General features: G+C 34.0%; 6 protein-coding genes and 1 non-coding gene across 7 annotated transcripts; 2 read left to right on the forward strand and 5 right to left on the reverse strand.

Annotated features, from left to right (window-relative positions):
* Positions 1-19: 19 nt before the first annotated feature.
* On the reverse strand, positions 20-1459 carry LOC145744039 (elongation factor Ts, mitochondrial-like). Its single transcript, XM_082562132.1, has 6 exons — positions 1382-1459; positions 1205-1312; positions 923-1007; positions 553-711; positions 395-493; positions 20-318 (listed from the first exon to the last, which is right to left on the reverse strand). The coding sequence occupies exons 1-6, from the start codon at positions 1457-1459 to the stop codon at positions 20-22; spliced, it is 828 nt and encodes a 275-aa protein (XP_082418258.1).
* On the reverse strand, positions 1285-2059 carry LOC145741622 (uncharacterized). Its single transcript, XM_082559234.1, has 3 exons — positions 1881-2059; positions 1382-1503; positions 1285-1312 (listed from the first exon to the last, which is right to left on the reverse strand). Exons 1-2 carry the CDS (start codon positions 2049-2051, stop codon positions 1492-1494), a joined length of 183 nt encoding a protein of 60 aa, XP_082415360.1. The 5' UTR covers positions 2052-2059; the 3' UTR covers positions 1285-1312; positions 1382-1491.
* A 1103-nt stretch (positions 2060-3162) lies between these two features.
* Positions 3163-7973, reverse strand: LOC145741847 (nuclear receptor subfamily 1 group D member 2-like). Its single transcript, XM_082559512.1, has 10 exons — positions 6751-7973; positions 6236-6330; positions 6027-6171; positions 5803-5872; positions 4740-5730; positions 4551-4628; positions 4105-4281; positions 3938-4037; positions 3767-3871; positions 3163-3686 (listed from the first exon to the last, which is right to left on the reverse strand). The coding sequence occupies exons 1-10, from the start codon at positions 6845-6847 to the stop codon at positions 3511-3513; spliced, it is 2034 nt and encodes a 677-aa protein (XP_082415638.1). The 5' UTR covers positions 6848-7973; the 3' UTR covers positions 3163-3510.
* Positions 7974-8011: 38 nt separating this feature from the next.
* On the forward strand, positions 8012-8084 carry Trnav-cac (transfer RNA valine (anticodon CAC)). The gene has a single exon. It is a non-coding gene; the product is annotated as a tRNA-Val (tRNA).
* A 259-nt stretch (positions 8085-8343) lies between these two features.
* Positions 8344-21071, reverse strand: LOC145741846 (uncharacterized). Its single transcript, XM_082559511.1, has 44 exons — positions 20932-21071; positions 20585-20674; positions 20159-20258; positions 19689-19768; positions 19465-19567; positions 19288-19407; positions 18985-19168; positions 18678-18885; positions 18405-18566; positions 18118-18336; positions 17904-18038; positions 17518-17552; positions 17374-17459; positions 17282-17312; positions 17170-17217; positions 17065-17111; positions 16744-16841; positions 16553-16630; positions 16262-16387; positions 16113-16203; positions 14781-14950; positions 14300-14684; positions 14117-14236; positions 13753-13803; positions 13337-13573; positions 13197-13272; positions 12948-13137; positions 12763-12843; positions 12266-12400; positions 12005-12043; positions 11796-11936; positions 11500-11659; positions 11205-11365; positions 10840-11073; positions 10453-10719; positions 10269-10386; positions 10042-10172; positions 9831-9985; positions 9650-9770; positions 9376-9590; positions 9170-9320; positions 8964-9077; positions 8709-8881; positions 8344-8645 (listed from the first exon to the last, which is right to left on the reverse strand). The coding sequence occupies exons 1-44, from the start codon at positions 20977-20979 to the stop codon at positions 8492-8494; spliced, it is 5868 nt and encodes a 1955-aa protein (XP_082415637.1). The 5' UTR covers positions 20980-21071; the 3' UTR covers positions 8344-8491.
* Positions 21072-21871: 800 nt separating this feature from the next.
* LOC145743288 (uncharacterized) lies at positions 21872-22552 on the forward strand. Its single transcript, XM_082561211.1, has one exon. It carries the CDS (start codon positions 21892-21894, stop codon positions 22333-22335), a length of 444 nt encoding a protein of 147 aa, XP_082417337.1. The 5' UTR covers positions 21872-21891; the 3' UTR covers positions 22336-22552.
* Positions 22553-23518: 966 nt separating this feature from the next.
* Positions 23519-25697, reverse strand: LOC145744040 (uncharacterized). Its single transcript, XM_082562133.1, has 5 exons — positions 25653-25697; positions 25477-25498; positions 25046-25219; positions 24924-24971; positions 23519-24333 (listed from the first exon to the last, which is right to left on the reverse strand). Exons 1-5 carry the CDS (start codon positions 25695-25697, stop codon positions 23519-23521), a joined length of 1104 nt encoding a protein of 367 aa, XP_082418259.1.
* Positions 25698-25968: the final 271 nt, after the last annotated feature.

Consider the following 25968-nt stretch of genomic DNA (forward strand, 5'->3'; position numbering starts at 1 on the left):
CGACTATGACGTCATAAAACTAATCGTCAAGTTTTTCTCCGACGCGATAACGCACAAAATCATCGACTTTGATTGAATAATAATTCAACCAATGAGCGACCGAGATTTCACCCTCTAGTAAAAATGGTTGTTTTAGAAGTTCATCACTAGCCTCATCTGGTGGCAATATTTCAAAACTTTCATCTCCGCCAGGGGACGCACTTTCGCTTAATTCATCGTTTTTGCTATTAGGGTCGATTTCTGGTACATTTGATGACGTAATATCGTCTGTTGATGACGCCACTTCTGCAGTTTCTTTGTCTTCAACTTCAGGTTGAACTAAAACGGATTCTAACAAAAATTTACCAAATAATTAAGGGGGTTCGGGCTAAAAAAGTAATCACTTTATCCTCACCTGGGGGAGTTCCAATAATCGAGGGTTTCATCCCAACACAATGCTGGGCGAGTTCACGACCTTTCAACTTTAAGAATGAACTTGTTGAACTTTCATCAACTGAAACAAACAAAATATTAAAAGCGTTGCAAGTTAAGTGAAATCAAAATAAATCTTACGAGAAGTTATTGCAACCACTGCAGCATAACTTCCGAGGGATATTTGGGGGGTTGCCGTTTTAATCAACAAACTTGGGTGAACGTAGACGGAAAGATTTTGTGCAGGGGAAACACTGAGAACCGAAGCTCGTCTGATTGCAATTGATTCCCGTAATTTTCCTGAAATTATTGAAACACCAAAATTAATAATGACAAAAATAAATAAAAATTGGCAAAAAAACAAAACTAAATATTTTTTGGTTTTATGATTTAGTTAATTTAATAGAAATTAAATAAAAAATAAATAAAAATCTGATCTGACACATTTAATTTGTTACTATTTTAGCATTAAAACTTTAGCTTGAACACTTCCAACATAAAAGTTTTTTACCTATTGTCATAGCAACCGAATCCTTTAAAGTTCCAGCGTTTCCATGAGATTTAAACTCAAGTATGTCGTCCCCATTTAATTCAATCTAAACATAATTATTTGACAACACTTTTAAAACATAATAATCTTAAAAAATTGTAATTTAATAAAATTCATTCGATGTTAACTGTAACCTGTTAAAAAACCATAAAAATAGAATTAAATATATTGTTGGTGTTGCATCTGTAATTCTAGAAACATAAAACCAGTTTTATTTTAAAATTTCCTTAAACAAAATTTCACCTTTCCTGGCTCCATCTTGGAATATTTGTTCAAGGTCGTTTGTGCAATTTCCTTGACGACCTTTTGAAAATCAGTCGTCTTGGCAACAAAATCAGTTTGACAATTGACCTTGAGAACAAAATTTAAATTAATGGTTAAACATTGTGCTATTAAAATCAATTGTGATGTAACAAATACCTCAACAATAACAGCTGTGTTTTTATTGGACAAAACAGAGATGAGACCTTCGCTCATTTGGTTCGATAAATTATTCATTTTGTCCCATCCCTTCTCTTTTGCTGATTCTATTAAACTCTGTTCTGCCTTAAAGAAAATAAAGTTTATTATTAAGTAGCAATAAATAATACAGATTAAATTTTAAATATGCTTGGAGCTCTATTAGCGTCGTCCGCTCGTTTTAAAAATGCAGAAAAGATGGAATTTTACCCTAATCTTCCCTAGCGCTTTATAGTTGATTTTGCATCATTTCTAAGCTCGCGCAAGGAAAAATTATTTAAGGGTGTAAAAATTCTGTGTTTTTCCGCCTTCATTTTAATACTACCAGATTACCCCTTTAAACCTGGCAGACGACGCTAAGCTTATAGAGCTTCATATGCTTAAAGTAAATACAAAAACCAAATAAGATGCTTGAAAATTCACACTAACTTACTGTTACACCAAGTTAAGGAAAACAAACCTTTTCAATATTGTAGTTGTTGGCCTGCAAAGCTTGCCTACAATTTATTAAAGGATATCCAGTTTTGTTTCGCAATTCTAACAAAATTTTCTTGGAGGTTTGATGTTTGCTGGATGCAGACCTTGTAATAACCTTGAGACCAAGTCTCGTAAAAATATCAAGTTTTAACATTTTTAAGAATCGGTCTAAAAACAATAAAAGTTAACAATAAACAATTAATTTTATAAAATAAGTTTTTTTTACTTCAGTCTGCTAATGTAAATACACTCAACTAAGTTTAATGCTTTAGAACTTGCAGACTTGTATTAAGAATGTTAGTTTGTTAGTCAGTTAGTTAAAAAAATAGTTTAAAATTTTTCGGAAAACTTCTCGAAAATCTAATAAGAGTTACTAAATTTGGTGTTGAAGTAACAAAAAAATTAATTTATAACTAGTTAAAACTTTTATTTAAAGTTTTTCCGTTTTATTTCTTAATTTAAAATTTATTTTGGAAAAATTTCATCAAACATTTTGACATTGCTTAGTCATGCGTACACTTTCAGTGTTTCCAAACTCATAAAAAAAAGCATTTTTAAAACAGTTATCCTCAATAATACAAAAAAATTACAATAAGATTTCTAGTTCCTTTTAAGTCTTAAGTATTTATCCAGGTTAAAAATAGGTTAAATTTTTTGCATTTGTTCACCTGATTACTGGAAACTAAGCTTGGAAAAGTGCGCAATATTTAAAGCACAAACATTACTACTGTAGCTTATTTTGGATAAATCCACATAAGCTAACCTTTAATTTTATAAACAAACAGTTTTTGATGTTGATTTGAAATGAAATTGTTATTTATTTGCTGTCAAGCTTTGGCGTATTTTTCCTCCCTATTTTAACAATGAGTTCCAATGCTTTTAACTATAACTTGTTTATCGAATTTGCGGGTTATTTAACAACTCTTTTCACATGGGAACTCTAACCTCGTTTTTCTGGTATTGAATTATTTTTTCAACGATTCATTTCTGCTTTTTATAAAATGCAAATGTTCGTTTCAAAAACAGTTAGGCAAGTTCGTTCTGCTGAACGGGCGCCACTTAATAAACATGGATTTAGACATTACTTAAGTTCAGAGTTTATTTCCGTAAGAATTAGCCAGAATTTTATATTCTTGTATCAACTAACCACTAAAGAATGTTTTTAATAATAAAAATGAATAATTCGCTACACTACTACGCTATGTTGATTTTAAAGTTGATTTGTCATTTTTTGTTACCTTCATGTAATATAAATACAACACAAACAAAAAGAAAAACCAAATATAATCTCTGAAATATATTTGTGATAAAGTGTAATTAGGTGGCGCTACAATCTCATCGTACCAACTAAATAAATATGAACTTTAAAGAGGGGCACTTGGAACTTAATGAACAAGATTAAAAGAAGGACAATGTTAAACCAAATACAACAAATTTGCACAACAGTTTATAAGTTATGCTGACCCTAGCAAAGATGAATATTAAATATTCTAGTCAACGAGGCTTACGCAGACGGCATCATTGTTAAAATGGTTGCAAATTCTTCTGACAATCGAGCATTTAATACTGGGATAAATAATAAATAAAACGTCACAAAGAAGTGATTATGACGTTTAAGAAAGGTTAGTATAGATAGAACTTAGGGATCGCAACTCAGCAAGCTTAGTCAAAAGTTTAGCCAGAGACACCACATGACCATTATTTTCGTGAAAAATCGACCAGCAGAGGGCGTTCAAGATCTGGTTATGTAATTTTTCGATCACTTCAACACGCACTAAGTTAGGTCGGTCTAAAAATAAATATTTGAGTTAATTTAGAACGAGTTACAATTTCCTAATTGAGAATAAACTGACAAGCACATGTACCCACCAGGGGCGATCAGTATAAGGGCGGAGAATAAAGCAAGTTGGATTTCGTTCAGCCCGAGCTCCCAAAATCGTTCAATAAAATCGAACAAAACTTTCCCGAACTCGTCTGCGTGAAAAAATTGTTAAAAAAGAAGTTTTTAAATTTTTTTAAAAGTAAGAAAATCCAATTTACCATTGTCTTGCAATTCGTACTTTGTAAAACGGGTGTTGCCATTTAATAAAACCGATTTCGTTAATTTGTCGTAAGATGACGTCATTCGTACAAATAGAACCTATAAAATAAGTTGACGTTAAATCTATGACGTGTAATACGTCATATTTAAATGTGACGTTACAAACCTCAAACGAGCCACACTTTAGCAGCAAAACTTGATCATTCTCAAATATATTTGGAAACCCTGGAATTTTTCGAGCAAAATCGACCACGTCACGGATCGCTGATTCAAAGAAAACGTTCAACCAATCGTTGTTCTTTATTTCTGTGACGTCATCGTAGATAGAACGGAAATGACGAATCTGAGAATATAAAAATTTAGAAATTAAACAAAAAAAATTAAATTGAATTGTCGCAAACTTAAAAAAAAAGTTTTTAATTTAAAATTTAGCTCGAACGCCACGAACGTAAATTGGGTCAAATATTTTAAATTAATTGTCGCGAAAAGAATTCTAGAACTCGAAAGCCTCGAGCAATTCCGCGAAACACGCGATCCGTACTGAGTTCTCATTGGTCGAGAACAAAGGATGAATCGAGTTCAATGTTACGTCATATAGGAAACGTGACTTACCGCGAGATTAGACAGAAAGAACGGGGGATTCCCGCTTCTGAAACTACTTCGGTAACTTTGTAGAACTTGAAGAACAATCTAAAAAAATGACAATTAATTATTTAATTTACATTAACAATTAATTAAGTTACTTTAAATTTTTAGTTAATTTTTTTTAGTTAATTTTTTTTAATTTTGCCAGAAATTTACTTCTTTTTCTTTGATTATTTCCGAGTAATTTGATTGGTCGAAGTCCATTTCAATAGTCTCCGCACAGCCGCTGTCAGGTGACGATGACGATCGATGACGTAACGAATCCGATGACGTAGAGTCGTGACGTTGTTGTCGAGAGCCCAAATAACTGCCACGTGGAGGTTGAACTAATGACGTATTAAGGTATGCTGGTGCCATACGCGGTGTGAATTGTGATGTCAGATACGATTGTGATGTCATACTAAGATTTATTGCTTCATCGCAACGTAACCATGGAAACGAAGTCAGATAGGCTGGATCTTCTCGATGAATAATGACGTCATTGTTGAGATAACGACGATAAATGACGTCACTGTCATGGGAAATGTGCGGTTCTCGAACTGGCGTAACACACAAAAGTTTTGGTGGAGATCTTGTAATTGTGACGTCACTTTGGCGTTTTCTATCCATGCCCAACGACTCTGTGTGACGTGGTGACTTTTCATGTTTTATAGTGACGTCATAGAATGCTGGCTTTGTGTTTTTTAGGTCGCCTGTACATCGCTGGTTGTCGTTGGTTTGCTTTAATGATTGAATGGTTTTGTTTTGTGTTTTAGAGAAGTCTTCTGCAACTGGTACTCGAAGATGATTAAAATGGTTACTTTTATGGAACGAATGAACCTTTAAATACCCATTACCGTCCTTTGATTTGTAAGAATGGTCGTGTGGTTGATGAAGATGGTCTTTTGTGTCGTGGTCTTTTTTGTGATAAACCACAGGTTTATCTTTAAATGAAGGCGAAACCATATTTTTATCAGAATGGTGTTTGCAGGAGTTACAACCATTCTTGTCACAGTTTTTACCAACCGATGTGAACATAATCGAACTTTTATCATCTATGGAGGAACCAGTGATGTCATTAGAAGGTGGTGTCATGGTGACGTCACCAAATGATATATTGTCACTTGATGACGAGTAATTGACGTCACATTCTTCCATAGCCTCTTGTCTATGAAAGAGAAAACAAGGTTTATATTAATAAAGCAGCACCACCTAGTTGATTATGACGTCACAAATGTACCTTTGTTCTTGTATTCGATCGGCAATCAAGCGAGCTTTCACCTTCTTAGGTATCCTTCCATATTTGACAGCTACAAAAACAACAAAAAAAGGTTTGTTGGATTGAATTTTTAAATATTTACAAAACATAAAATTAACTACACACCAGTTTAAATATATTCACCAGTTATAATAACCATTTACCAGTCATAATAACCATACACCAGTTATAATAACCATACTTACCATCTTTTGACATACCAACAACCAAACATTTTGTAAAACGACAAGTTTGACAGCGATTTCGACTCATTTTTGTGACGTCACAATTACCATGTAGTACACAGCTTCTGTACTGAATTGTCTGGTTGATTGTCCGTCGAAAGAACCCCTAAAACAACATTTGTTGTGATATATGTTTTTACGTTAATGGGTCAAATTATGACGTCACAAACCTTGCATCCTTCGCATGAGTATACGCCGTAGTGAAGGCCTGATGCTTTATCCCCGCAAACTTTACACAACATTCCAATAGAAGTCAAAGTGTTACCTTTATAAAAATATTGTTTAAAAATATTCTCTTACAAGTTACTAAACTTATTTACAGTTAAGTTACAAATTTCAAGGTTGAATTATTGAACTTATTTAAAACTAAAACAGCTTAGAACCGAAAATTTTTTGATAAAAAATTAATTTCGCTAAATTTTGCTTAAAAATAAAACTTTAAACAATTTTAAAAAATCAACAAAAATACTTAAAGCCTTGCTTATAAATTAAGTTCCAAGAAAAAATAAAAAACTTTGAGAAAAGTTTAACAAACTTTGTACTCGAATAAAAAACACTTTTAAAGTAAAATTTGAAGAGTTATAAATTATTTAAGATTTGTTATACCAACATTTTCTATCAAATTCCAACATTTTTATTAAGAAATAAAATGGCGGTTTCAACAAGTTATTAATAAAAGTTTTACCAGGTTTACTTTTACTTCGAACTTTTCTTTTCTTATTTTCCGCCATTTTGGAAACTAACTTCGATGTCGAATTATGGTTGATGACGTCGGCACTCATCGTTATGACGTCACAAGTAATGTTTATAATAATAATATTTTGAATATGAGCAACACCCTAGATAAACAAAACAAGAATTAGTTTTAAAAAACGAGAAAACAAAATTATCAAAAATGTTAAATTTCTGTCAAAAAATTTAAATATTTTAAAGTTGAAGATATAAAAAAGATTTTGCCCTAATGTTTGTTTACCCGCCCCTTACATAACAACCAATCACAAACAAGTATTTTACAGCATATCGTTATGACGACACACTACCATAATGTGACAAAATAAGCGCTAGTTACTAGTTCCAATTGATTTCTGACAACTGACTGACTTACAAATTACAAACAATAATTAAAAGCTGAAAGCAAATGAGATTTAAATTCGTGTTCACCAAATATAATTTGTCCCTCCATAAAGTCTACAAACCTTCATGACCTGCTGCTCTATTTAGTTTTGCTAACTTAACTTTTAACTACATATTCGTCTATTATTAACGTCTGTTACGTAACAAGTTTATAACAAAGTCGACCCGATTACCTAGTTTAGCTAACAATAACAAAACCATGACATCACAAACGAACAAATGTTAACAATTCCTACCAACCTCACTATGTAATAGTTCAACGGCGACTATCTGGGTCAGACTACGATCGAAGAAAAATAATCTAAATTTAGGCTAGGCTGCGTTCACACCGATTCATCCACAGCGTGTATACTTTAACACAATAACCCGCATGAACCGTTGTGTGTGTAGCGGGGATCAGTTCGGTTCATGATGTAGTGTGAATAGAGCGCGCGACATTTCGGCATTTCCTTTGTTTCTTTATTCTCCTGAAAGAGGCGTCTGCGCGTAAGTTCGAACGAGGCCGCATTCTTGGCCTACATTATTCGTTCAAGGTAGTAAACAATTCGCAGTTTTGTGCTTTTGTTACAAACTTAAAAAACCTTTTTAACTTAAAAATACATCGGGCAATTGATATTTAAATATATTTTAGTTAATTAATAATTACCAATTAAAGTACTACAATAATTAACAACCGAATACAATCAGAAAACCTTAATTAATTTACAATAAATTTGTAAAGGTTGAATGATTTCAACACATTATATTTATTACGTCATAGAAACAACTTCCTTTCGGCTTGAAATAGCGGGTTTCGCGACCTTACCAGCGTGGTTTTCGTAGTGTAGTGGTTATCACGTTCGCCTCACACGCGAAAGGTCCCCGGTTCGAGCCCGGGCGGAAACAAATTTTTTAATTGCAAAAATATTTAACTTACGACTCCAATTATTTTGTTTCCAATATACATACGTAACAATTACGTCACTACCCGTCATCACGTGACCCGAACTCACAAAATTAATCAAACTTTTAGTTTCGACGTAAAAACTCGCACAAGTAATAAATATTTGAACTCCAATAACCTCGCAATAGTTTGGTGACGTCACAACACTTAGTGACATCTTCGATGGGTTTTACTCGAGTAAATGTGACGTCATAAACAAAATACAGTAAAAAGTTTTTATTAATTGCATGACTCTCTGAACACTGAAAAATCTAGGTAAAAAATTCTGGAACTATTAAAATTAATGACGTCATCTTTATAGAAATTTTATGTACATAACAGAAGACATCAGTAAGAGAACGTGACGTCATCACTCGATGACGACATCCAGGCCAAGCATTTGCATAAGTTCAAAGTAGGAGAAGATGAATCCTCGGTTGACGTTTTGAGTTTGATCCAAGCCGTTCGCCTCCAGGAAGAACTCGCGCACAAATCTCAACTTCTCCTCCAACTCTGCTTGTTGTCTATGACGTAACAAGTTTCATTAAAACGTCAACTACGTCACAGAAGAGCATCATAATACTTACTTTGCTCTAATAATGGCTTCTACTCTGGCTAGTTCCATCGCTTTCCGCGCTTCTTCTTCCTCTCTCCTCCGCCTCTCCTCGTCTCGAATCCGCTTCTCCTCCTCTTCCACTCGTTTCCGCTCCTCGTAAGCTTGACGTTCGCTGTCCTCCATCTGAGCCATCAACTCTTCCTCCTGTTGACGTCATTTGCATCAAAAATTAACTCGAATGCACCACCATGAAAAAAACAACCAAGGTCGAAGTGACGTCACAAACCTCCTTTCTCTTCTGTTCCTCCTCCTCCGCTTTGATCCTGGCGAGCTCTCTTCTCTTCATTTCCTCCTCTTTCTTTCTCTTAGCAACTTCCTCCAACTTTCGTTTGTACTCCTCCTATGACGTCACAAATAATAAAAATTTTTGTCATAGGACTGTGGCAGTCTCACGTCACAAAACAGACTCACACCACAACTATGACGTCATACCTCTTGTTTCTTTTCTCTTTCTTTCTGTTGCTTGAGTCTCCTCTCTCTTAATTCTTCTTCTTCTTTTTCTCTCAACTTCGCTTTCTCAGCTTCCTCCTTCTTTAATTTCGTTGCCTCCTCTCTGTTCCTCCTCTCTTGATCCAGTGCATCCCTGTGAAAAATGCGGTTAAATGACGTCACACTCTATATAAACAGCTACGTCATACTTCATTTGTTCTCTTCGTTCTTGCTCTTCTTTCTCCTTCCTTATTTGCTCCTCTTTTTCCCTTCGCTTTCTCTCGACCTCAGCCTTTCTCTTTTCCGCTTGAATGGCTCTCTTCTGTTCTCTCTCCAACTTTGCCGCCTTCTTTGCTTCACGGTCCGCTTCCTCTTCTTGCGCAGCCAACAAAGCTTGCGATGACGTTTCTGTATTCTCCGTCATCTATGCATAATTTGACGTCACAGTTAACCTAACCTTTACACATATTCGAAGTGACGTACCTCGGTTATCTCTGACGTCACAGATTTAAGTTCATCCATAACCGGGGGCGGGGTCACGACTTTGGTGGGTTCAGGCTCAGGGGTGTCTTCCGTCCTCACGAAAAGGTAATTGTCCTCCGGTCTGCAAATCACATTATTATAAAATCATCAAAACAACATAACTGTGACGTAGTTAACTCACGATTCGGCGGGTAGAGGTGGAAGATCGTCCTCTTCGTCTTCCGACTCTCCCTGTTTATCTTCACTTTTATCCTCGATAAGTTGATCCTCTTTGTGAGGCGAGGGGGATTTTTTAGGTTTTGGTTCCGAGTCAACTTCGACCTGGGTCACAGGTTCCTGAAATATTCAAAAAAGTCGTTTTCGGTACTATACTAAGTCAAGCGTGAAACTACCTTCTTCTTTGTTTTCTCATTCTTCTTCTTGGGGATCGAGACCTCGGATTCTGCTTTCTCAACAGGGGAAGCCCCTTTCAAGTCGCTGGGTTTCGGGGTCTCTTTTGCTTTTCCCGCCAAAAACGAAGTTGCTTTCAACAGAAAAAAATTTTAACAAAAACTTTAAACAAAATCGACTGGCGGATAAAATGGTCACTAAAGACCATTACGTCATTAATACGTCATACCTGGGGACTTTACCGCTCGTTTCTCAGGAGATGAAGACTTTACGTCATCCCTGCTGACGTCATCTTTAGTTTTTGCTTCAACTTTAGAAGTTTTCTTTTTCTTTTCTGGTTTTGATTTCTAACAAAAAATATTTTAAAATCAAAAATTGTTTTTTTTCAAATTTTTTTCTCAACAAATACGAACCCCAAGTTTTGAGTCTTCCGATTGCTGATCCTCCTCCCTCACTTTATCCTCATTTCTGTTCTTTTCACTCAACTTCCCTCCTTTCTTTTTAGGTTGATTTTTTCCATGGGGCTTTCCCTTACTTGACACCTTGGTCGAGGACCGATCAGACTTGATGGATTCAGCGTCCGGTTGAGCTTTTAATGACGTCACGGTTTTATTAAGTGACGTCACATGTTTTTGTGTCGACGTGACTGGTTTGCTTTTCGACTCTTTTGCAGAAGAAGTCTGCCAGAAACAAAAATTAAGTTATTTTAAATAAGAGACAAACACAGGTCATTACAATAACGTCATAATCACGTTCGTTACAATGACGTCACAAACACGACTTGTTTACAATGAACGAACCTCTTGTTTCTTTAACTTTTCGGGTTCAACTCGAGGTCCTTTCTGGATCGTCGGTTCAACTGGTTTTGGATCGCCCAGTTTACTTTCGTAATTTGTGACGTCATAATCAAGTTGCACGCCTGTTTGATCACCTTGAATCGAGGGTCGTCGTCGCTCGGGCGACACGCTACTGTCACGTGATGATGATGTCACTGACGTGGTAACCGATGAAGCGCGACTTGCACCAGCTGATTGCTGTGAAGGCACAAAAATAATTAATTTACAACTTGCCAGTAGTGGGATTTGAACCCAGTGCTTTGGACTCTGTATTCAACAACAAAGTGGATTAAACTCTTCACAAATGTTTCTACAAACAGACAACTTACGTCAGGAACTTCGACCACAATCTTCTGCTTGGAAACTTGCTTAACGGGTTGTTTAATTTGTTGTTGTTGTTGTTTTGGATGTTGTTGTTGTTGTGCTTCCGTCTCCCCACTTGTTGAAGTTAGGACGGAACTCGCGGTCATCGAACTTCGGCGCGATCGAACTTTAACAAATTTCGATGTTATCAAATAATCAAATTTATTGTTTAAAAGCTAACAATGCTAAAAGAAATACCACAGTGCACCACATTGTTGTTCACAATGCGTAACAATGCTTTATTGTTTCTACGCCACCTACCGACATGTTTTCCAGCATTTTTATCGTGCACAACGACGACGTCTTCAGCCTTGATTGTCGAATTTTCAACTTTGTTTATAACGTCAGCTTCAAAGTGAAGCTCCTCGGGTTCGATGCCCAGGTCCGACGCTTTTCTCTGTATCTCGTGCACAAACGACTCCTGTATGACGTCATTATACTACTTAGTGACGTTTCAGTCACATTAATAAGTTAAAACATTACGGTCAACCAAAGAAGAAAGAAATTTTCAACCACTAAAAGTTCTAGGATAAACGATTAAATATGACGTCACAAACCTGAGCAGAAGATATAGCTGACTCGGACGAACTTGATTGCATGGAGGGTGTTTTCTTAGTTACAACCTTCACTCTTGGTTTTATTTCTTTTTCTTTTTTGATCACAATTTCTTCTTTTATGCTTGGTTCACTCGGTTGTAACTGTGACGTCATAAAATAAACACAATTTAATTTCTTCCCTAACAACAAGTTATAAACATTCAACTCACAGCTTTCTCTTCCAGAACTTTAACAGCTTCCGCTTGTTTCTGAAAATCACAAAAAAGTTTGAAAATGTATTCTTATAAAATACCCTAATTACCCCTTAATAACCCACTTTCTGTGCTCTAACTCCCTACAATATCTTCTTACCCCTATTAGTTCTCTGAGCCCCCAATTTTTAACTTGACAGGTAGTTTCTTTACCCTTAATTACCCCATTTCCATTTTTACATTTACACCAGCTCCCCGAAACTTTTAACCCCAACTTACCCCCCAGCTATCCTCCGTCTCCTCCTTCTCCTCTGATTCCTCATCCTCAATCTCCTCATTCCAAAGACTTGCAGCCTCACTTGCATCATCCTCCAGACCGCTGCTCCGTCCACTCCTTACAACCTTGGCTGCAACCTGTGATGTCATAATTAACAATTTATACAAGCTGTGATGCTATAATCAATGATTTATACAAGATGTGATGTCATAATTAACAACTTATACAAGCTGTGATGTCATAATCAACAGTTATACAAAATGTAATGTCATAATCAACAGTTATACAAGATATGATGTCATAATCAACAGTTATACAAGATGTGATGTCATAATCAACAGTTATACAAGATGTGATGTCATAATCAAAAATTTATACAAAATGTGATGTCATAATCAACAGTTATACAAGATGTGATGTCATAATCAATGATTTATACAAAATGTGATGTCATAATCAACAATTTATAAGGCTTAAACCTAAATAGAAACTTTTAAACCTTTTGAGCATGTGCTGTTAACTTTTCAGATCGACTCGAGATTGGTCGAGAATCTCCACTTGATGTCACCACTGAGGCAACCTTAAAATTGTGATGTCATAAGTTTTTTTATTAAAAACATTAAAGTTATGTTAAAGTTAAATACCAAATATTTTTCAACCCTATATATTATGACATCATCAAACCTTTTCCGGAACTACCATCGGCCAATCATTGCCTTCTTCTTCACTCTCTTCCGTCTCACTCTCATTTGTTTGTGATGTCACTATGTCATCTTGTGATGTTGCTTCCTCCCCATCTGTGACATCATCACTGATGACATCATCAACTTTAGTTGGTTGATCTTGGAAGGAAACTCGCCGAGAAGATTTTGAACTAAAATTTAACAAAATTAATTGAAAAATTGTCGCAGAATATTTAAACAAGTTAAATACCTTTTCACTGGTGTTTTGGGATAATCATTCAAATCTGGCAACACTGGCTCAGGGGATTTCACACTCTCAGTTGAAGCTGAAAATACAAAACATCAGAAAAACATTTAAATTACTTTAAATCTAACTATCCAACTTCTTACTTTTCGAAAGATCTGAAGATATGCTCTCGCTATCACTAATTTCCTTGACACTAGAGTGTGCTAGAGATCCACTAAGGTTGACCACCTCCCCATCGGGCATTTTAAGTGAAGCCGCAGCCGCTAATTTCATGGCATGTGGCACACTTCCGCGCCCACCCTTGCTTTTAGAGGATAAAGTCGAAGATTTTAGAAAAGATGATGAGGATTGACTTCCAGGTCCTTTGACTCCTTTTAAACCTAAAAAAACATTACATTTTTATAACATGTCAGCGGTGAGGATCAAACCAATAACCTCATGTGGTGATGTCTGGTGCCCACACAACCAAGAATAAAAACATATTTTGTACAAAAATAATTTAATCTATTAAACTAAAACTACACTAAAGGTGCTAGCATGAAAAATGTGAAGAAATTACCGGAATAATTTGCTTCTATTTCTTCGTTAAAACTTCCAGTAAAAGATGATTCTTAAAATGATAAAATTACAATTCCATGAAATGTTTCTAAAAGTTATAAAAAGCAGTTCTACAAGGTATTAGCCGCTAACCAAAAACCACTTTACCAAATTGACCAAATAAAAAGGTTTTTGAAAAGTATTTAAAATTTATTTAGAAATTTAAAAGCATTTGTCTAGAATAGAGCGATAGTGGGGGAAGGTTGATATAAATGCCTTATTGTGTTTTTTTTTTGAGGTGCTGGTTTTTATTAAAATGGTTTTTGGGAATATGACAGCTATCTATTCTACAACTACAAATTATTAATGTTTAACTAAATATTTACTTTTTGATTTTGAAGAAACAGTTTGACTAGATTTTGATGCAACTTCATGCTTGGTTGATTTTGATTGCTCACTTGATTTTGAGAATTCTGATTGGTCGCTTTGGTCCGAGTCATCACCATCTAACAATAAATTACTGTTACTAACACTTGATCTTTTGTAAAATAATAAAACATTTAACAAACCGTCTCGTTGGGGTAATTTTCTTTCATTTGACTTTTGCGACCCTTGATCACTTGACCTTCGACTTCCTTTATTCGACCTATCACCCTGTGACCTTTCACCTTGTGACCTTGCACCCATTGACTTTTCACTATGACTTCTTGACCCCTTACTTTGATCGTATGACTTTTCACTTTGATTCAATGACCTTTCACTTTCATTATTTGACCTTTGACCCCCTGACCCTTTGCTTGACCTCCTCAAGCTTCTAAGAGAGTGGTCACTCCTTGGAGAAGAAGGGGGAAGAAGAGATTTAAGAGAAGGAGGTTGAGGGGTAACTTGTTTCTGGGGGTGGAGTGGGGTTGCGGGTTCAATTCCAATCACAGGAACCTGAATGCCGGACATTTGCTAAAAATCAAAAAAATTACAGATTTATACAAAAAGAAAATCTTAACCAAACTCAACACACAAATGTCAGGTGCTCGAAAATTGAAATGTTTTTACCTGAACAATGCTGCTTCTAGGAGATGGTTTGACTGAACCTCCCTGCTGGATGTTTTGACCCCCACTATACCCACCCTGATTACTAATCGACCCTACCTTGATACTGTGAACACTCCCTGATTCCTGGCTAGCTGACAAAATTGAAACTTTGTCCGATAAAGTTTGTTTCACTGTTTGAAAAAAAATTTGTTTTAGAGATAAGGGTTGTGACTAAAAACAAGTTATGACATCACAACCACTATACACAGTTATGATATCACAACTACTGTACACAGTTGTGACATCACAACAACTATACATAGTTATGACATCACAACTACTATACACAGTTATGACATCACAACCACTATACACAGTTATGACATCACAACAACTATACACAGTTATGACATCACAACTACTATACACAGTTACGATATCACAACTACTGTACACAGTACAGTTATGACATCACAACAACTATACACAGTTATGACATCACAACTACTGTACACAGTACAGTTATGACATCACAACAACTATACACAGTTATGGCATCACAACTACTATACACAGTTGTGACATCACAACAACTATACACAGTTATGACATCACAACAACTATACACAGTTATGACATCACAACAACTATACACAGTTATGACATCACAACTACTATACACAGTTATGACAACACAACAACTATACACAGTTATGACATCACAACTACTATACACAGTTATGACAACACAACAACTATACACAGTTATGACATCACAACAACTATACACAGTTATGACATCACAACTACTATACACAGTTATGACATCACAACAACTATACACAGTTATGACATCACAACTACTATACACAGTTATGACAACACAACAACTATACACAGTTATGACATCACAACTACTGTACACAGTTATGACATCACAACTACTATACACAGTTATGACATCACAACTACTATACACAGTTATGACATCACAACCACTATACACAGTTATGACAACACAACAACTATACACAGTTATGACATCACAACTACTATACACAGTTATGACAACACAACAACTATACACAGTTATGACATCACAACTACTATACACAGTTATGACATCACAACTACTATACACAGTTATGACATCACAACTACTGTACACAGTACAGTTATGACATCATAACAGCTATACAACGTTTTGACATCACAACTACTGTACACAGTTATGACATCATAACAACTATACACAGTTATGACATCACAACAACTATACACAGTTATGACATCACAACTACTGTACACAGTTATGACATCATAACAACCACTATACACAGTTATCCCACTTACCCAGGTTGCTTGTAATTGGCATGGAACCACCATAAAAACTGGAATTTTGAGGAACAATTTCATCCCCAGGTAGCATGGGACTAAATAACTTCTAAAAATATTTAAACAACTTTTATACAAGTTCGTACTAATATTATGACATCACAAACCTGTTTGGGTCCAGATGCAGAAGATGAAGCAGATTTTTGTTGTCGTGGTGATATGACATCATCAACCTCTGAGATCGTTGAAGCATGACTTTCTCGACGTTTTATTAAAACTTCCTCATATTCGACCTTCAATCAAAAATAAAAACTTTTATCTACTAACGGTAAAAAGTTATTATACGGAAAACATTTCAAATAAATTTCTTAATTCAGAAAATTAAATAAAGTGACATCATAATGACAGCACAATAATGATGCTACAGGAGATAATGACTTAGAATTTATTAAACCCACCTTCGGGGGTTTTCCCCTTGTAGCCGGGGTGTTGGCGGGGGCTTGAGTAGGAATTGAACTCCGGGGGTCGCGAGGGCGCTGTTAGTTTGTTAATTAATTAATTAAAAATAAGTTTGTTCTAATTTGGTTATTTTATTGTTTTTTGTTAATTTTTTAATTAGTTTTTAATTTTTTTCTTAATTAAAATTTACCTTAATTTCTGTAATTCCATTTTGAGGGGAAACTATTACATAAGTTTGGTCTATGACATCACTATTAATGACTTCGCCTTTTTTTATAATGTCATAACCTGAACACACAAAAATTTATTTAAAGAATTTAACATTTAACACAATACAACAACACATGTTCAATTGTTCAGTTCAATTGATGATATCACAATAGAACATTGTTCTTAACTTGTTGTATAAGTTACAATAGTACTATTGTGATGTCATAATTGCAAATGTTGTGACTACAAACAACAATAGAGACCAAAACATGTTTAAAGTGAAAAGAAATAAGTTGTTAACCTGGTACGCTGGATTCGACCACAACTTTATCGCGACGTCGACTCTTTCTAAAAATCATAAAATTAAAAATATTGCCATAAACAACATAGACATCATATAACCTACCTGTGTTTAGATTTATCCTCAATCGAAGGCTGAGGTTTGGGAGATTGTCTAGAAATTAATCATAAAATTTAAGTATTATTTAAAAACAAAACCTTAACAAACTTGTACAAACCTTTCCAACTTCGTTTCCTCTTTTCTTTCAGCTGAACAAACATATTCTAAATTAAATAATTTATAAATAAAAATATTTAAACAAAAATTAACCTTTTTCATCCTTGTGCTTTCGATGTCGATGTTTCTTCTTTTCCACTTTATCCTCAACTTGTCGGGGTTCATCCCGAAATGGGGGCCTACAAAAATAAAGTTTTTAATAAAAATTTAATTTATTTTTAAAGCAATCATTTTTACCTTTCTTTCTTTAATTCTTCAACTTCCTGTTTTTCCTGCAGAAAAAAATTATTTGTTGGTTAGCATTCTCATGTACAGTGTTAACAGCACTTACTGCTGCTAAGTCAAAAAGAAAATAACAGAATAAATATGGGGCAATTATAAACTGGCAGCGTGGTGTTGTAGTAAGAACACTTGCTACACCACATGAGGTCGTGGGTTCAATCCCCACTGCTATTATGCTGTAGCGCCCTTAAGTAAGGCACTATAATCAGTATGAACTCCTACTGAGCCGACACTTAAAACTGACAAAGTCAACTCAAGACTGGGTTGAGGTAACAAATGTTACTCTAAGTTAGGGTTGTGAAGTTCCCACATTAAGGATAAATCAAATTTGATATTGAAACCTTTTTTTCTAATTCTTTTAATTTATCCTCCTTTTCTTTCTTTCTTTTTTCACGTTCCTCTCTCCTTTTTGCCCTTCTTTCCTCTTTTTCTCTTCTTTCTTGATCTTTTTTGTCAACTTTAGGAGTTTCTTTTTCCTAAAAGTAAAACTATTTATATTTCTTTATTCTTAAATTTGTGTTAAAATAATTATTTAAATTAAAATAAATTAATTACCATGACAACTGGAACTTCTGAAACTTTTTCTTCTACAATTTTCTTCTCTTTATTCTCAGAGATTTCCCTTTTTCTTAATTTTTTCTCCAACCTTCTCTTCTTTTTCTCTCCCTCTCTTGCTTCATGCCTTTTTCTCTTCTCAAGTTCCCTCTCTTCTTGCTCAGCGAGAAGTTTTTGTCTTTCTTTCATTTGTTGTCGAACCGGAGATTCAACCAAGTTCTAGAATTATAATTTTATTCAAAACAACGACATTCTAAAATAATTTAAACTAAAAATAATAAACTCACAGCAATAGCTCGGTGCATGTCTGCCATTAATTCACTCGAAGCCTCACTTGACCCATTGTTTCTTGCACCACCTAGTGGTCGATTCTGTGAGATTACGAGGTTCAGCGTTTCCCTGATATTTTGTTGGTGCTCATGAGCAGCTATCAGCAGCTCAGCCAAAATCTAAAAATGAATTTAATTCACAAGTTTCAACCCAAATAATTTTGTAAAAGTTAAATAAAATTATTTATTTAAAAATAAATTTAAATCCTTTGTTGAAATCAAATTTGAAACCTGTTGTTTCTCTTGGGGTCTTAGATCAGCGTACAAAACCTCCTGGATCTCACCAGTTTCATGATATTTTACAGCTTGAATCCCCCCCAAAACACCCCTGTTGACCCCCCCTAACATATTGTTGTTGACTGCCTCTGATTCTGAGGGGGGTGGAGCTTTACTCTCGCTCTCTAGCGCCTCAAAGTTTGAAACAGACGGCATCTTTACTCTAAAAATTAAAACGTTTTTGTAGTAAAAGTTATAAAAAGGTTTTTTAGTATATAAAAGCTTAGAAAAGTAATCAATATCTCCCACATTGAGGATAAACCTGTAAAACTCATAAGAAGGAACAGCTCCCGGGGCAAGTAACATGTTCTTTGTGACCCGATATGGAGGTGGAATTGAGGATAAATTATAAGTTACATTTTTGTACAAGTGCGGCATTAAGGGATTCTGTCGGAATAAAGTTTTATCCGAGATTAATCCGTTTGTTCTCAGTTTCTGCAGAACTCCTAAAAAAAATAAAAAAAAGTAAAGAAACTCTCATAGACAAATAGCAGAAAGTACCTAGCAGTATATTAGCACAAGTAAAAGTGCCTACCAATTTATTAGCACAAGTAAAAGTGCTTACCATCATCCCAGTATTTGGACCAGGTTGAAATATATCTTTTTGGACTGAACCCCGGTCGTATTCTCCTTCCTGAGAACGCTCCGTTTGTGTCGTGAAGAAACCTCAAGTACAGCTCATCTCCTTCAACAAATATAATCTATGAACAACTGGAGAACAGATTATTTATTTAATACAAACCTCTTTTTCTATAAACAGGTTTTGTTCCATAGTTAAGGATTGCCCAACTTAGATCATGGCAAGTTTTTAAACTCGGATCCTCAATTTCATAACTTTCTTCATTCTGCGAAATATTGACCATTGAATTTATATTTATATCAAATATTTTGTTTTGCAGTTAATACAAAACAAGTTAATACATAACTTAAGTTTAACTATTGTTAAATACTATCAATAAATATTGCCTTTTTCTTTTTATTTTCTTTCTTGTTCTCTTCCTCATTTGTTTTGTTTGCAAGCTCTTCAGCAAATAACAACAAAGCTCCTGAAGATCAACAAAATATTGAAAATAATTTGTAATGTAGTTTAAAAATAAATTATATTTTTTTACACTATTTATCCTCAATGTGGAAGACCAAATCTACAGCTTCAACATAGAGTAACATTTGTTACCCTAACCTAGTCTCAAGTTGACTTTGATACTTGGAGGTATTTATGATTTTGAATAAAATATACTAACTTAGCAGAGACGAGCAAAAAGTTGCGTAACTTTAAAAAACAACAACACTTTAGTAATTAAGATTAAACCTAGAAATTTATTAGGTATTTTTAAGTGACCACCACACCATGTCAATTGCCTTTTTACAAATTGTTTAATAATATCATAAAACAAAAATAAAATGCTTAAATTTATACTAAAATATAATTTTCAAACCTTTTCGAGTTATAAAGGTTTTGTGAAGTGGAACCACATTTTTCTTACCAGTAGAGGGCACCACAGTATCAGCAGGTCCAGCATTTTTTATGTTCGAAAGCTAAAAGTTAAAAAAGTATGAAGAAAAAAAACATTTTTATAGATTTATTTTTATCCCTGATGTGGGAAAGTCGAATGCACGACTTAAACATAGAGTAACATCAGTTACCCTGACCCAGTTTTGAGTTGCCTGTGACAGTTTGGAATATTATTGATTATAAATGCCCGACATTTATGCTGCCTTACTCAAGGGCGCCACAGCATAAGATTACTGGGGATCAAACTTAGGACCTCATGTTGTGTAGAAAGTGTTCGACCACTATACCATGCTGCCAGTTTATTTCTAAAAAGTTTTCTTTAAATATATGATAAAAGTCAAATTATTACTTTCTGATATCGTTGATATTTAGATTCTAGATTGTAATAATCCTCAGCTTCTAGAAAGACATCCAATCTTTCATGGCCATTTTTGGAAACCTTGGAACAATTCATTATCTCGTTTTACTCAAAAATTAGTTAAGAGTTTATCATAGACATTTAAATATGATTTCACAATTATTTTAATCGAACAAAATTTTAAAAACATAAAAAAGAAATTATGGAAAAATTAACACTGTGGTTTTAGACTTAATTCCCCTTTACCAAACACCAAGTCCGTTTTAAGTAAAACCTATCTTTTATTGTGACAAAAGCAAGCAAAAATATATAATTTATTAATTAAAATAATTAATTACCTGGCCAATTCCTTTGGCAAGTAAAGACAATGGAACAGAACTCGTCATGTTATGACATCACAATCACGCCGGTGACATCATAAACAAATTTACAATTAAAAATTCTAGACCTAATCCTGAAACAAATTACTAAAATCTAATTAAACATCGCTGAATATTCTTTTAATTAAATGTCCTCAAAGAATGTTTATGGTTTAAATTAAATGTTGGAATTAATTCGACTTAGCAAAGAGTTCGCTTTGTCTTCTGTGTTTATAAAACAAATGAAATAGAACCTAAAGCTAAAAACACTTATCCAACTACACGAAACTCGACACTACATAGCGTCGTATCGCCATGACGAACAATTCAGACTGTGACGTCATAGTATGAAGGACATCGAATCGTGCTGTCGGCAATAGAAATTACTGAAAGTAAAAATAAAAAGTTTGTTCTCAAATGTTTAAATTTTTTTTTTAAATAAGGTCTCACTATAAAAGTATAAAAATATGTTTAAAATTTGTTCTAATAGAATGTTTCAGCTTCACCTATCAAAAAATAATTTGAAAAAAATTGTCGTTTGGTGGCGTAGTTTCTATGACAACATCAACATTAAATTTGTAGTGAAACGATTTATAAAAAAATTAATTTGTTAAAAAAAATAAAAAATAATTAACATTTTAATATGTTGCTACTAATACTTTGTATTTCTAAAAAAAGAAAACTTTACTTATTGTAATAATTGATATTCTAGACTCAATAAAATTGTTTTATTAAACTGTTAAATAAGATATTATGTCTGATGTTAAACTTAGAGTCTAGAAAAACCCCAGGCAAACATAATTACACCAATTTTTTGTTGAAATAAAACCTCGATGGTTAAATGGACCAGTTGCTATTGAATAAATTGTAAAAAATAATCAAGTGAAAGAATCCTAACAATATTGAGTTTTTTAGGTGAAATATTTAAACAAATTAGGAATGGGTCGAAAAAGCCCAAAATTAAAATCCGAAGAAAATGTCGAAACCCCTAGCAACGAAAGTGGGGAATTTATTTTCCCTAACAACGACCGATACATCGGCGAGTTTGTGAAGAACTCAGACAACATCATAATTCGACAAGGGCTCGGAACTTTAACCACAACAAAAGGAATAACTTACAAGGGGAGTTGGGATAACGATAAAATGCAAGGCAACGGAAAGTTGATATTTCCGAGCGGGGCTGTTTACGAGGGATCGTTTGACCAGAACAGTTACCAGGGTAATGGACAATACACATGGCCTGACGGCTGTTGTTACCATGGTAACTTTGAGGGGTCAAAGTTGCAGGGTGAAGGTCAATTCAAAGACACTTTTGAACAAATTTGGACCGGTTCGTTTCATTATAAAGCTGCTCCTGGACTTAAATTTAAACTTAATCTGTAAAAATTTTTATCAACATTTAAATATTTTAAGGGATTTTGGTTTTGTTAAATAAAGTCATTGTGTTTGTGTTATAAGTTATGGTGTAAGTGATGTCACAATTCTCTTATTGTCCAGCTTGGTTTCCTGGGTAATTGTGCAGAATACAGTCTGATATTTATAATAACAGGCAATAAATGAACTGAAACAAACTTTTGTAACAAATGAATAAAATATCACATAATAAAGTTTGTCCTTGGAGAATGACCTTGGTTGTTTTGCTCTTTTCTTTTAGTGTGATGCCAGTGGCGTAGCCACGTGGGGTCCAATGGGTACCATGGCAACCACGGTCAAAAATTTTTAATGTTGCCATTTTTGCAAGTTTTTTTTTTTTTTTTTTTGCAAGTCGTAATGTTGCCATTTTTGCAAGTCACCGAGAACCGGAGAGTTTTTTATTTTTTTGTAGAGAGGAGGGGGGGTAAACGTTTACAGATTTGTCATTACATGTACTGCAAAATTTAAATTCTCCGGTAACAAAGAAATTACATTATAACAGAAAGCGAGTATTAAAATAACTGATATATATATCCGAACCAATTGTGATGTCATAGATAAAATATTCACAATGTCAGACCTAATATAAATTTTTTCAGTGGTTTTGTTTTAAAAAATGGCAAAATTTTTAAAATTAAATAAAATAAGAAACTGTCCTTTAAAATAGTTCGAGGGTCTTAAATGGAGTGATTTAGGCACCTTATTTCAAAAAAATTTCCGGGAAAGCTTGCTACCGTACCCCCCCTAGCAGTCCTATGATCTTCCTTTGGCAAACACTTATTATAAGGGGGACTCATTATTGGGTCATACTGAAGTGTTTGTGATGTCATAACCACAATAACTCATGATTATAATTTATTGCTGAGATACAAGATGTTAATTTGGCAAAAATTAAACTTTAAACTCACAAGAATTGCATAAAACATCCAATTTGATTGGTTATAACAGGCACAATTAACTTAAACAACAATAAGGCAAATATTATAATGTTAAGTTGTTGACAATAAACAATTAAACTGAAAATACAGAAATCTTGATTTAATAAAAATATAATTTGCCTAACAATAACATTGATAATTATAAGTAATTTAAATAGATTTAAACTAAAAACTGAAATTAATTTCAAATCAACTATAAGTTTACAACAAATTTATTACTTGATTAAACCCTGAACTTTAACAAGTTCCTCTTCACATATTTTAATCCACCTGCTTTTATCTTCATTACTCATATCTTTGGCATTCTTGTGAGCCTCCAATGCCCTCACATAATAACCTTCTGCCTCGGATGGTTGAGCTTTTTCGAGATACCATACACCAAGCAAGTACAAGTGGGATCCATAAATCCAATACTCATTTGCTGAAGATCCCAGAACATCCTCCATCAACTTCACTGCTTGCTGACATGTTTGGGTGGTATCAACATCGGACCAATATTCATACCCAGCTATGTAATATAAACACCTGGCTTCCACTTCACATCTCACCTTCACATCAGATTGTGTGTCGTTGTGGACGATCTCTTTCATTTCTTGCATGAGTGGTGTCACGTGATGTTGGATGACACTTCTCATGTTTCCATCTTTTATTTTGTCAACACAATTATACATACCACCCACACACTGTGCTATCCCACCAACAGATTGGTTGAGCACTTTACTACCAAGACCATACAACCCACTAGCTGCACTGTAGAACAAGATTGACTCCAGATATTTCTCCTTACCTTCAAGATGGTCAGCAAACAACTTAACTTGCTCAGCACTAACTTGGATGTTGCTTTGAATCAGAAAAGAAACCTCGTTCTTGGCTTGCATGGCTTTGTCATATTGGTTGGTCATCAAACAGGCGACATAATATGAGGTCAGCTTTGGAAGGAGGTCAAAGGTCACACCAAACTTGTATTTTTGCTCATATTGGAGAATGGTTTTGTCGTTACTTTTACTCTTTAACTTGTTCCAGATTGATACTTTAATAAATTTAACTTTCAAATTATTTTGTTCCACTTAATTTTTTTATTTATTTTTTAATGTTATTATACGGTGATAGCTCATTTAATAAAAACAAGCCCCAAGCGCTTAGTGTTAATAAAATAACAGACATTTTATTATTTATTTTTGCAACATTTTTAAAATATAATTTTAAATTGGTGTATCTTATTAAAATTAAAAAATAACACAAGTTTGCCTTATATTCTATGGTGACAAGCAAAAATTGATTGTAGGGTACACTTTATATGCCCTGCCTTATAACTTTATTGCAATATAACGAGAATAAAAGTTGTTTTTTTTAACTTTTTGTTTGCTAACACTTATGAAAGTTGGCCCAACACGAAAATACTCTGCTTCCATTAAATATAATTGTTTATAAAACTAATTGTGAAATCACAGTCGATATTGTGTATGTGTGAATCAAAATTTTAACATGTTAATATTTATATAATATTTTTGAGTAAATTTGAATGTAGGAATCTAACCCAGCAAGTTTAAAACAACACCATAAGCATTTTGACTATGTTAGACACAAACCTACATTAAACACATAACACAAATAACCAACCTCCTGAAGCAAACAGTTCCTCCAGATCCTTGGATGTTACTTCCAATCCTAATAATTAAAAGAAAGTTGTTAAAGTTGTTCTCATAAAACATTTCACAAAAACTTAACTTTTATTGATTTACCAATTTGCCTTCTTTTCACTGTTTTGGTTGCCGTAGAAGCAATCACTCTTGGATGAGAACTGGTCATGCTTGCATGACCACTGTCCAAGGTCACATGACTCTCAAGGTCAAAAGGTCGGCGCAAACCAAGGAATCGATCTTTTAAATCTAGGAGACCAAACTCAGAAGAAATATCTGGGTATTTTGTAATTAAAATTTGGTGATAATATTTTGTTTAACTTAAACTAATCAAGAGTCAGTCCATTAGATACTCACTAGGTGGTATTAGTTAGATATTTATATTTTATATCATTAACAATATTTTAAACCAGACAAAGTCAACTTAAGGAGTCTATATTGTAAACACAATAAGTTTTACTTAGTTAATAAAGTTGGCAATTTCAAATCTAAAATATTATAATTGTAAAGTTAATATTGTATAAAATATTTACCTTTCTGTTTTTCTATTACAACCTAAAATTAAATTAAATACTTAAAAAAATAAGAAATTTAAATTGGTTATTATATGAACTTATTACTTTATGTAAGTAGTTAATAATTAGGAATAAGTGTTCACAGTTCCGGTTGTTATAAACAAAAAATTAAAGTTTAACAATTTTTCACTTACTTCATTGAACAACTCAGAAATTGTGATCCAAGCATTTTCTTTCATCTCCTCAAAATCATCAGCGAAACTTTCGAATACTTCGTAATGACAACGGATTCAAACTTTCCGATGTCGTCATCACCTGGATACTGGGAAAGATGTTTGTTTAATCTTTCAAGCATCGACTTTGAACTATAATCGAACATAAACTGATCAGAAGCTTCCTGGTTCTTGGTGCAAACTCTAACAACCAACGAGCCTAGACCAAGGTACTCAATGCCAGCATCCAGTTTATTAACAATTTCGTCCAACACCCCCCTCCAGAACGGCCGATGTT

This window comes from Corella eumyota, chromosome 2 (assembly GCF_963082875.1).
Source record: "Corella eumyota chromosome 2, kaCorEumy4.1, whole genome shotgun sequence".
NCBI classification, from domain to species: domain Eukaryota; kingdom Metazoa; phylum Chordata; class Ascidiacea; order Phlebobranchia; family Corellidae; genus Corella; species Corella eumyota.